The 10,299-nt window shown below is 58.4% G+C and overlaps 3 protein-coding genes across 5 annotated transcripts in view; 1 reads left to right on the forward strand and 2 right to left on the reverse strand.

Annotated features, from left to right (window-relative positions):
• WHR1 (winged helix repair factor 1) overlaps positions 1-835 on the reverse strand; it is a 6,035-nt gene extending 5,200 nt beyond the window's left edge. The window contains exons 1-2 of the mRNA XM_007459528.1: positions 629-835; positions 335-471 (exon numbers count right to left, since the gene is read on the reverse strand). Coding sequence (XP_007459590.1) covers positions 335-471; positions 629-728 — 237 coding nt within the window. The 5' untranslated portion in view covers positions 729-835. The remainder of the gene's footprint in view (positions 1-334; positions 472-628) is intronic.
• A 665-nt stretch (positions 836-1,500) lies between these two features.
• DXO (decapping exoribonuclease) lies at positions 1,501-3,705 on the forward strand. 2 transcript variants are annotated; one of them, XM_007459529.1, is made up of 7 exons: positions 1,501-1,599; positions 1,808-2,203; positions 2,367-2,602; positions 2,690-2,909; positions 3,033-3,168; positions 3,317-3,411; positions 3,497-3,705. In XM_007459529.1, the coding sequence occupies exons 2-7, from the start codon at positions 1,854-1,856 to the stop codon at positions 3,645-3,647; spliced, it is 1,188 nt and encodes a 395-aa protein (XP_007459591.1). In that variant the 5' UTR covers positions 1,501-1,599; positions 1,808-1,853; the 3' UTR covers positions 3,648-3,705. The 2 variants fall into 2 exon arrangements, with proteins under 2 accessions (XP_007459591.1, XP_007459592.1); XM_007459530.1 differs by having other exon boundaries at positions 1,848-2,203; positions 3,497-3,701.
• Positions 3,706-3,762: 57 nt separating this feature from the next.
• The window catches only part of SKIC2 (SKI2 subunit of superkiller complex), a 10,041-nt gene continuing 3,504 nt past the window's right edge, over positions 3,763-10,299 (reverse strand). The window contains exons 11-28 of one of the 2 annotated variants that reach the window (XM_007459532.1): positions 10,141-10,287; positions 9,925-10,009; positions 9,638-9,744; positions 9,158-9,304; positions 8,988-9,084; positions 8,590-8,802; positions 8,397-8,507; positions 7,054-7,284; positions 6,568-6,705; positions 6,280-6,417; positions 6,034-6,138; positions 5,537-5,684; positions 5,315-5,441; positions 4,982-5,192; positions 4,721-4,831; positions 4,426-4,644; positions 4,101-4,241; positions 3,763-4,005 (exon numbers count right to left, since the gene is read on the reverse strand). In XM_007459532.1, the coding sequence (XP_007459594.1) occupies positions 3,805-4,005; positions 4,101-4,241; positions 4,426-4,644; positions 4,721-4,831; positions 4,982-5,192; positions 5,315-5,441; positions 5,537-5,684; positions 6,034-6,138; positions 6,280-6,417; positions 6,568-6,705; positions 7,054-7,284; positions 8,397-8,507; positions 8,590-8,802; positions 8,988-9,084; positions 9,158-9,304; positions 9,638-9,744; positions 9,925-10,009; positions 10,141-10,287 (2,677 nt within the window). In that variant the 3' untranslated portion in view covers positions 3,763-3,804. The remainder of the gene's footprint in view (positions 4,006-4,100; positions 4,242-4,425; positions 4,645-4,720; positions 4,832-4,981; positions 5,193-5,314; positions 5,442-5,536; positions 5,685-6,033; positions 6,139-6,279; positions 6,418-6,567; positions 6,706-7,053; positions 7,285-8,396; positions 8,508-8,589; positions 8,803-8,987; positions 9,085-9,157; positions 9,305-9,637; positions 9,745-9,924; positions 10,010-10,140; positions 10,288-10,299) is intronic. The other variant, XM_007459533.1, reaches the window with a different exon arrangement.

Here is a 10,299-nt window from a genome sequence, read left to right on the forward strand (position 1 = left end):
TCTACCAGCTACGGCCTTCAGTGGAAGATGGAAATACTGACGTACAAGGCCTGTCCTAATCTGACGTCTGCCTGCATTCCTAGCGCTGTAGGCTCGAACCACGCCCGGTGACTCAGTTTCCCCAAAAGCTTCGCTCTTCCACCTTCATGGTTTGGTACGCTCTCTGTAGCATTCTCCTTGGCACCGCAGTGCCTGGCACAATGCCTGGCCCAGAAAGACCCAACGCTTGCTGAATGGCAGAATAGCTGGTGGACCGAGTGAGTGATGGGGAGAACCTCGTAAGTGCCCGCAAGGCACGGAAGCGCCTTCGGTCGGTCTCTCTGACGCCCCTCACCAGCTGCCGGTCAGCCACCGTCCGGTCGGGCACTAGGCTGTACACCTGGCTCCTCAGCGCGATGGGCGGTAGCGCATCCTCAAACAGGACTCGCGGGAACAGCCGCACTAGCTCCGCAACTGCCGCGCGCGCAGACCCTGGGAGGAGAGACCGGGTCACTGAGACGTGAACGGGGGCGGGGAGAAGCGGGGGTACGACCCTGGGGGTGCTGTTGTCCCAACATACAGGGTTACCAGAGGCGAAGCCGCTCCCAGCTGGGGGTCTTTAGCCTCGCCCCGGGGTTGCCATAGTTACCTGACTCTCCCCGCAAAGGATCTGCCTCTACATCCCCTCCTTCCCGCCGCCTCTTCTGTCCGAAGGCCTCCGGGACCAAGCGATGCCTCTTCCGGTTCATATCCCGGGATCCTGTGGATGCGGGGAGGAGGTAGACAGATACTGAAGGAAGAGAACACGAAAACAGTCATCCGGCGCAGAGTAGTGACGCACGGGCTCCCTGGGCGTCCCCCCTTAGAGACCAGTCAGTCCAGTCTTAGTAGGCCGACGTGGTGACGAAAGGGGCGTCAACTTGTCATCCCTTTGGCCCTTGCTGGGAGGGGCGGTGCCAATGCAGATACAAGCGCCACCCTCATTGGCTGAGGCCTCACGTCCGCTGTTGATTGGCTTCTTCTGAAAGCCTCACGTCCGGGGAGGCCTGGGAGGTGCGGAGGGGCGCCGGTGGCCACGCTGTGAGCTCCCTCCTGGTGTAAAGCGCACAGGCCCCACCCCCACCCCAGAAGGGTTAGGCCGCCACTGTCGCTGAGTGATTGCGTCTCGAGAGCGGGGGGGGGGGGGGGGGGGGGGGGGGACACACTGAATGGGAGGCAAGAGACAATTCCCGAAGGCCTTAAACACCTGCTCAGAGTTCATCTTAAGGATGATAGGAGAGCCACTAAAAGTGTTTTAAGCCTGGGGGTAACTGATAAAAATTTGGGTACAGCAGTATCACTTTGGTAGCAATGCATACTAGAGCTGGAAGCAAGGCTGCAGACAAGGAACCTGGTCAGGAAGTCATTACAGTCATCCAAGTTAAGAACTGATAAGAGCCCAAACTGAACTGGCAATGGCCAAGAGGAAGAGTGAGAGACAGATCAAAGAAGGGAGGGCCGCGGGGGCGGGGGGGGGGGGTCGGGGGACGGACCACCTTTGCGTCCCTCTTCGACATGTGACGTAGCTGCCATGACGTCATAGCTCTGTGAAGGTGGAAGTCGAGGTTGGCGGGATTTGAGGTAACCAGATCCTTGATCTGAGCCCAAACATCCTTCCTAACCTCACTGCGTTTGGAGGAACTGGGGGTGGGGGTATAGGTCAAGGGAAAAGGTGGGATGTGCACCTGGCCATGGTTCTGTTTGAGGACATGGGGCCTGCATGTTTCAAAGCCAGAGCCTGGCCTTCAGGAGGCTCGCTTAGTCCTGACTAGAAGTCTCTCTTCTCCAGCCCTTCTCTTTAAAAAGGGAACTTCCCCGTCGTCTCTCAGGACCTCATGGAGTCCAGAGGGACCAAGAGAGGAGCCGGAAAGATAGAGGTAGCTGAGCCTTGGAACAAGCTCCCAGCATCCTCACTGCCCACAGACCCTGCCCTCTACGCTGGACCATTTCCTTTCTACCGGCGCCCTTCTGAACTGGGCTGCTTTTCCCTGGATGCACAACGCCAGTACCATGGAGATGCTCGAGCCTTGCGGTACTACTGCCCACCTCCCACTAATGGTCAAAGCCCCAACTTTGACCTCAGAGACGGATACCCTGATCGATACCGGCCCCGGGATGAAGAGGTCCAAGAGAGGCTGGACCACCTGCTATGCTGGGTCCTGGAGCACCGAGGCCGGCTAGAGGGGTGAGCAAAGCATAGCACACAAGTAGCTCTAGAGACCTACACCTACCCTCTAAAACTGGGAGAGCCAAAGCGGGAGTGGGGTCAGCCCTTATGCTATTCTTTGGGGGAGCCGTGTGTGCCAATGCTTGTGTCAGACCTTCAGCCCTTAACTCCTCCCTCTCAGGGGTCCAGGCTGGCTGGCAGGGGCCATAGTGACGTGGCGGGGGCACCTGACAAAGTTGCTGACGACACCATATGAGCGGCAGGAAGGCTGGCAGCTGGCAGCCTCCCGGTTCCAGGGGACACTGTACTTGAGTGAGGTAGAGACACCGGCTGCTCGGGCTCAGAGGCTTACCCGGCCACCCCTCCTCCAGGAGCTTATGTACATGGGGTACAAGTTCGAGCAGTACATGTGTGCAGGTGAGAATTGCCCCCAGCTCTGTGGCCCACTCCCCCTTCCCCAGAGACTGAGACCCCAGCCCTGCTCCTGTTTCTCCCCTTGTGCAGACAAACCTGGAGGCTCCACAGATCCCTCTGGGGAGGTCAATACCAACGTGGCCTTCTGCTCTGTGCTACGCAGCCGCCTGGGAAACCATCCTCTGCTCTTCTCCGGGGAGGTAGACTGCATAGACCCCCAGGCCCCAACCACACAGCCCCCCACCTGCTATGTGGAGCTCAAGACGTCCAAGGAGATGCGCAGCCCTGGCCAGCGGAAGAGCTTCTACAGGTTGAGGATGGGGGTGGGCAGGTTGCGAGCCGAGGATTGACAGCTGGGAAGGGGACGTGGGGGAAGACGAGGAGGCTGGAGGGTGGTGGAGGGGCCTCACTGACCCCTTCCCTTTCCTGACAGACGGAAGCTCCTGAAATGGTGGGCTCAGTCATTCCTTCCAGGGGTCCCAAACGTTGTTGCTGGCTTCCGTAACCCAGAGGGTTTTGTCTGTTCCCTCAAGACCTTTCGTACCATGGAGATGTTTGAATACGTCAGGGTAAGGCAATGGTGTCACAGCTCCCACCTGTATCCCCCGCCTGTGCCAAGACCACAGGTCCAGTGTCCAGGGATCTGTAGTCCACCTTCCCCTTCTCCCACCCTCGCCCTCACTGCCAGTCTTCTGCATCCTCCTGGGCTTTCTCCAGAATGACCGTGATGGCTGGAATCCCTCCGTGTGCATGAACTTCTGTGCTGCCTTCCTTAGCTTTGCCCAGAACACAGTTGTCCAGGATGACCCCAGGTGAGGCATTCAGCCCTGTCCCTCCCCTCTGGGTCCCAGAAGCTCAGCCTCCAGCCCTCAACTCGGGACTCCATCTGCCCCGCAGGCTCGTCTACCTCTTCTCCTGGGAGCCTGGCAGCCCAGTCACAGTGTCTGAACATCGAGATGCACCCCATGCCTTCCTGCCTACATGGTACGTGGAAGCCATGACCCAGGACCTCCTGTCACCCCCCAAGACACCCTCCCCCAAGGACTGATGCTTCGCAGGGGCTGGTCCTGTTTCTGTGTGCACAGATAAAGGCATATTTCTAGGTGGTTCTCCCTGCTGTCTTTGGAGCTGTCATCCCTGCCCAACACCTCAGGTTCACACAGGTGGTTTGCTGTTTTATTGTTACATTATTACACAGGGGTCATTCACTGGGTGTAGAGGCTGGCTGCAAAGACGATGTCCCTCCGTAGCAGGGTGGCTGCCGTCTCCATCTTGGCACCTAGCACAGGCTCGCCCACCAGGCGGGCCGCCCCCCGAAGCGAGCGACACATCTCGGCCAGGCGTTGGATGCAGCGGACCACCAGGCCCTCGGGGGTCCCTGAGAGCCCTGCCAACTCAGAGAAGGGCTGTGGGGGAAGTAGGGTGGGGACTGAATATGGTAGGGCCTGGGCAGCCTCTCCCCAGTCAGCTGTCCACAAAGCCCCAAACCCCAGCTACTCACCATGCCCCGGGCCCACTCGTACACAACCTCGACCAGGCCAAAATTCAGCTGTCCCACAAATTCCTCCACTGTCTGGTTCAAGCCACAGGCCACCTGCACCTCACCGATCCGCTTGGCCACAGCCCGGACACGTTCCACCCCCTGCAGATGGGGAGGAGAGGTTCATCCCTGCCTTCCTACTCCAGGAAGGAGACCCAGATCAAGGAAGAAACAGTTCCAGCTCTTAGGGGCACTTGCAGGGCTGGATGGGGCACGTGGGGAATACATGGGGACGGGGACTGGAAGTGCCACGGCCGAGGGTGGGACGGGGGTGGGTGCCCCCTACCTGTTTGAGGGTGCTTGGGAGCTGATCACTAGGGTCCCCGGGGCTCTGGCAGACCAGGCCGGAGAGCAGGGCCGCGATCTCCTCGGGCCGAAGGGCGCTCAGCGCGTTGTCAAACATGAGTTCAGTGAGGAGCAGCTCATGGCTGCTCATGGCACAAGCCACCTGCCCTGCCAGCTTCACGGTGCCCACTTCATCTACGTACCCCAGGGTTCGGAGCACCTGGAAGGATGGTGGGTGTTGGGAGCCTGCAGATCTCCTCCTCACTAGCCCCCCAGCCCCATCTCTGCCCTCCTACCTCTACTCGCTGGTGGTACTCAGGGAGCAGCAGAAGCGACTGATCCGACAGCAGAAAGCGCAGCCGCTCCATCTCCTCCTGTATCTGCATCCGCTCCCGCAGCTTCAGGTACTACAGGGAACCACCGGCAGGAGCATGTTAGCCTCCTCGCCCTCAGCAGGGGTGCACTGAGGACAAGGGCTGCGATGGGGGTGGCCAGTCTACAGGGGATGAGAGGAAAAGTCCCCCTCCCAGCTTGGAAGCTGGCATCCAGGGACCTACCTGGGCAGGGAAACGGAGACTGTGTACACACTGAGCCCCCCGGATCAGCTCCTCCAGCTTCCGGACCCGGAGCCCCGCCTCTACCACCGATACATCCTTGAGCTGCAGGTCATTGACAGGGTCAAGGGTAGGGGGTCCTGCTGGGTGGGCCTGAGCCAGACGTAGTAGTTCCTGGACTGCAGTTGTCGTGGCCGCAGAGGGAGGCTCCTTCCTGAGAAAGGAGCAGGTCTTGGGACCTGGGGCACAGGCTTCTCTTCCTCAGGCTGCGGGAGCCTGCCCAACCACACCTCCCCACCCCCCATCACATGTTCCCCCCGCCCCAGCATCTCTGACTTGAATTTTGGTTGCTGCCTCTTGCTGAAGTCCTCCAAGATCTTCTCCCCATTCAGCCGGAGCACCTTGGTGGTGATGGCAGCCACATCTCCTGGCTGGAGCTTGGCCACAGTGTGGCCACAGGGCCCTGTGAAAAGGGGAGAGCAGGGTCAGACCTTGCCGTGGGCCCAGGCATCCCAACTGTGCTGCTGTCAGGAACTCGGCCATCTGTCCCACTCTCACCTTCAGGCAGGAACAGCTTGAATCCCACGAGGTCATCTGGGTAGGGCACAACCAGGGAGGCTGGCCCCCTCTCCTGCGGGTCCTCAGACATGGGCTTATCACACAAGACCAGAGTCGTGAATACTCTGCTGGTGGAGCTCGAGGAGACCTAGGGGAGGCAGGGAGGCGGGGAGGCCAGGACAGGGCAGTGTGAGGAGTGGATGTCAAAGGTAGAGACCAGATCACCAACCTCAGGCAAGGATTGTGGTACAGCCATGCAGAGCCCACCAGTATGGACTGGTAACCAAGTCAAGTGATCAGAGCAGACTCTGGGGGCAGAGCTTGGAGGAAGGACAAGGAGGTGAGCATGACGTGGTGGGGATAGGATGGAAAGGAGGGCTCGAGTCAAAAATGAGAGCACTGGTGAATACAACCGGCCCCTCGCCAAGTGGGGAAGATGGAGATAGGGCTTGCCCCTCCCTCCCTGCCTCTGGGCTTCCAATTCCCATTGCCCTCACCTGAAGGATCACACCCAGTGCATTGCGATGCTTCTGATTCTTCACAATCACCACCCTTCCCGCTGAGAGAGATTTCAGCCCATTCACAGACCCTATGATGCGTCGCTGAAGGGCAGGGACATGAAGAGAGGGGATAAGGGAGGAAGTGTCACAGAGACACTAGGACTAAGTTCAGGAGTACCCAAAGTGTCACAGTCTCTTCCTCCCTGTCTGCCACCCCTGCCCCCAACACTCACACGCACTTACCTGGATCAGGCTCCGGGTCTCTGTCAGTTCCTCCCCGTAGCTGTAATACTCCAGCAGGTCAGCGAGTTGGCCAGTTACATCAGGCTCCTCCAAGGCCCCCAGCCGCTTGGTCAGCTCAGCCAGAGTCTGTTCATGGGCCTGGGAGAAGCCAGTGTGGATGTGCAGCAAGAGTCTCCAGGCCCAGAACCCTCCACTTTCACCCACCGGCCTCTGGATAACTATCTCGTCCAGGCCTGGCTTCCCTTGTCCACATCCTTCACAGCAGCCTGGTCACGCCCACGTCCTCACCTTACTGTCCTTGCGGGACGGAAACTCAGAGAAGCTCCTCTTCATCATGTCCTCCACCCTGAGGGCATCCACCCGCAGCAGGTTGAGGATCATGGTGTACGTGAGGCGGAACTGGGACTGCAGCTGGGACGGCTTCCCCTGGGCCGGGCCAAAGAAGCCAGTGAGGCGAGGGGAGACCTGCTGCTCGGCTGCTCTACTCCCAGCAGCTCTAGTCCCAGCTCCGCAACCACGGGGCCCTAGACAAACTGCTCACTCACCTCTGCAAAACAAGGGAGTGAGACTAAATAGACTCTCCGAGGTCCCACCTAGCTCCATATTCACAGTGAAAAAAGACTAGAGGAGAGGAGATCCAATCTCATCCTTGGATCTGCTCACTCCTACCCTGGCTTCTCCCAGGCAAAAGGAAAGTAGAAAGAGGGGAGAAGAGAAGAGGGTTGGCAGAATCTAGCAGGTGCCCAGAGCTGGCCTCGCGCTGCCCCGGCTCACCATCATCATGCGGTGCAGGTCCGCCATCTCGGGCACACGGCCCTTGCAGAGCAGGATGACGGTGCCTGTGGGGTCCAGGCCCCTCCGGCCCGCCCGGCCTGCCATCTGCACATACTCCCCAGGGAGCAGGTCCCGGAAGGTGGAGCCATCGTGCTTACGCGTGGAGTCAAACACCACTGTCCGGGCTGGCATATTTACACCCATGGCGAAGGTCTCCGTGGCAAACAAGACCTGGGACGGGGGAGAGGATCAGCAAAGGGGCTACACGCAGCTGTGGCCTAGCCCTGGCCAAGCCCACCTCACTTTGTAGCCAAAGCTAAGAAGGCACGGGGCACAGTCCCAGACGGTTCACTCACAGGACCTCATTTAACTCTCAAGGCAAATCTACAGTATGTACTGTCGCTTTCTTTGTTGTATTTATTTAGCTACCTATTCCTTTCCTTTTACCCCTATATCCCACTCCCATCCCCCCACTATCAATCATCCCGCTGTATTTAACGCGTACCTTTTTGCGCGAATGTGTTTTATAAAATGTGTCTTGTTTTGTGTATAATTTACAATTTGCCGTAAAGGCAATTACACATCTCCTTCTGTTTTCTTCTTTTCTTCCATGTAGTGTTTTCAACATCCATCCACGTTCCTGTGGTTATATCTAATCCACTGCTTCCAACTGCTGCAGAACACTTTGTGGGGTGCATGCTGTACATCTACCTGCCGGCTCTCCTAGTGAAGGGGTACCACCAACGCCCTGCCACAAGAGTACAGCCAACAAAGGAAGAGCAGGCGTGTTCCCTCAATGACCAGGGTTGAGAATTTCATTGTGATTTACACTCAGGAGTGGAATTTAGGGACAAAGAGTATGTATATACTTATTTTTGCTTCCAGAGTGCCAGGATGCACTTCAGACAGGCCACACGTGTACAAGGGTTCCTGTAATCCTGCAGTCTCCTACGTCTTGGGCAACACTTGGCATTAGCTACTTTCCTATATTTTACCAGTCTGGTAACTGTAAAGTCCTATCTTGCGAGTGTTTCAATTTGCATTCTTCTGATGACTAATGACCTTCGTAAGTTTGCTAGCTTTTTGGGTTTCTCTTCTGAATACTGTGTGTTCGTACCTCATACACCTTCATCTTAAAATGTGAAATCTACAGTTCAGGGGGCTTTAAGTAATTTGCCCAGGGTCACACAGTGAGTAAGTGGTGGAGCTGGGATTCACACCCAGGCAGCCTGGATCCAGAGCCCAAGTTCTTAACCACTGCACTGCCCTGCCTAAAAGCTTGCCCCTCCCCTAAGTGGGCAACGAATGCCTTGAGGAGTCCCTCTCCCACCAGCAATGTGCACCTTGACCAGGCCTCGGCTGAAAAGCATCTCCACGATCTCCTTGAGGATGGGCAGAATGCCGCTGTGGTGCACACCCAGGCCGCGGTGCAGGAGTTCAGACATGTGCAGAACCTGTTGGGGGCCGAGGCCCAAGATCAGGGTTGGGGTGATGGAACACCCAATCCCCACCAGTCTCTGGGTCCCCCCTCCATACCTGGGGCAGCTGGCGGTCAGAGCCTCGGAGGCGAGCGAGGCAGCGCTGCAGGAAGAGGTGAATCTCACTCTTCTCTGAACTCGTGGTGAGGTCAAGGGAGGTGAGGCCCGAGGCCTGCTCATCACAGCGGCCACGGGAGAAGGTGAACACCACCACGGGCAGCTGCGCACGGGTGCGGAGGGAGGCCAGGAGGGACAGGTACACGCCACGGTCCTGGGGAAGTGGGGAGAAGGGAGTGGAGACTGAGTCCCTGAACCAGTGGGGGCCGAAGTGGCGGGAACTGAAGCCAAGTCACATCGGGCAGTGCTCAAAGCTCAACTCCAAACATCTGGGGGACGAGGGGAGAAAGGACACAGGAGAAACAGGTGGTGGCGAGAACAAAGCCTGCCAGTTCTCACCTGTGCAGGCCCCCCCTGATGCGTGGGCTGCTTGGCCCCAAAGGTCTGGGCGTGTTTGCTCATCCGCTCCTTCCTGGCCTCCACAGCCGCATAGTACCTGGGGCAGGGGAGGGGCAGCGATCAGTCACACCCAGCTGGGCCCAGCCCTGACTCTTCCGACTCAGGCTTACCCCTTTGTGTGGAAGGTGCCTCGGGAGTCCAGCAACAGGAAGAGCTCCCCCTGGGTCTTGGGGCTGTTCCCCGTGAAGAGATGATGCTCCAGGGGGACTGGGCGAGCAACAGTGCTGATCACATAGATCTGGCGACGCTTCAGCCGTCTGAGTGAGGAGGAGAAGACAGAAGATCAGGGGTGGGAGTGCGGGGAGGAACCCACATCCCCACCATCTTCCCCCACTCTGCTTCACCCGGTCTTTCTGGGAGCCGGACTGGAAGGCTGTCCCCGTCATCCTGTCTCTCAACTTGCAAAGCGATCTGGACCCAGGTGGGATCCCTCAGCCTCCCAAGCTGGACACGTTCCCTGGCCGCACCCCTTTCTCATCCCCACCCCCAAGGCCTGACCACTGCCCCTGCTGTGATAGTCTATGCCCCCCGCCCCGACTGAGGAATGCTATAGCCCCCTTCACCCAAGCACCCCAGGACACACGTCTCACCCAATCCAGTCAGCAAATTCAAGGGCGTTGGGGACGGTAGCACTCAGAAGGATGATGGAGACGTGGTCAGGAAGCATGATGAGCACCTCCTCCCACACGACCCCGCGCTGCGCACAGGGAGGGAAGACAGCTCAGAGGGGGCTGCCCTTCCACCCCTAGGAAGGGGCACAGGGTTCCATGTCGGGGCAAAGGAGGCAGTGACGTTCTCGGGGTGTATGGAATAGGGGAGCTGCTGACCCAGCCCCACAGGAGAGGACTGCCAGGATCTGGGGACCCCGTCCCCCTACCTCAGCATCGTTGATGTAGTGAACCTCATCAAAGATGACCCACTCCAGGTCTCGGATGACATCCGAGCCACTGTATAGCATGGAGCTGGAAGAAAGAGACCCAAGGCTGACTTCTCAGTGACTCCTGTCTCTACCCTCAACTCAGCCAACATGCTCTCCAGAGGAGCCTCACCTTCCTGACCAAAAACCCCCCCGTGTTGAGTGCCCATCTCTCACCGAAGGATCTCTGTTGTCATAATCAGGCAAGAGGCCTCTGGGTGCAGCTGCACGTCCCCGGTGAGAAGTCCCACATCCCCAAATGTGTTTCGGAAGTCCCGGAACTTCTGGTTGCTCAGAGCCTTGATGGGCGAAGTATAGATGGTGCTGGAGGAAGAG

This window comes from Lipotes vexillifer, unplaced genomic scaffold, assembly GCF_000442215.2.
Source record: "Lipotes vexillifer unplaced genomic scaffold, Lipotes_vexillifer_v1.1 scaffold862, whole genome shotgun sequence".
Taxonomy (NCBI): Eukaryota; Metazoa; Chordata; class Mammalia; order Artiodactyla; family Lipotidae; genus Lipotes; species Lipotes vexillifer.

Coding starts and splice junctions, on each gene's coding strand:
- DXO (XM_007459529.1), top strand. CDS start 1,854: ATGGAGTCCAGAGGGACCAAGAGAGGAGCCGGAAAGATAGAGGTAGCT. Junction 2,603..2,689: donor CGAGCAGTACATGTGTGCAG/GTGAGAATTGCC, acceptor CCCCTTGTGCAG/ACAAACCTGGAGGCTCCACA. Junction 3,169..3,316: donor AGATGTTTGAATACGTCAGG/GTAAGGCAATGG, acceptor GGCTTTCTCCAG/AATGACCGTGATGGCTGGAA.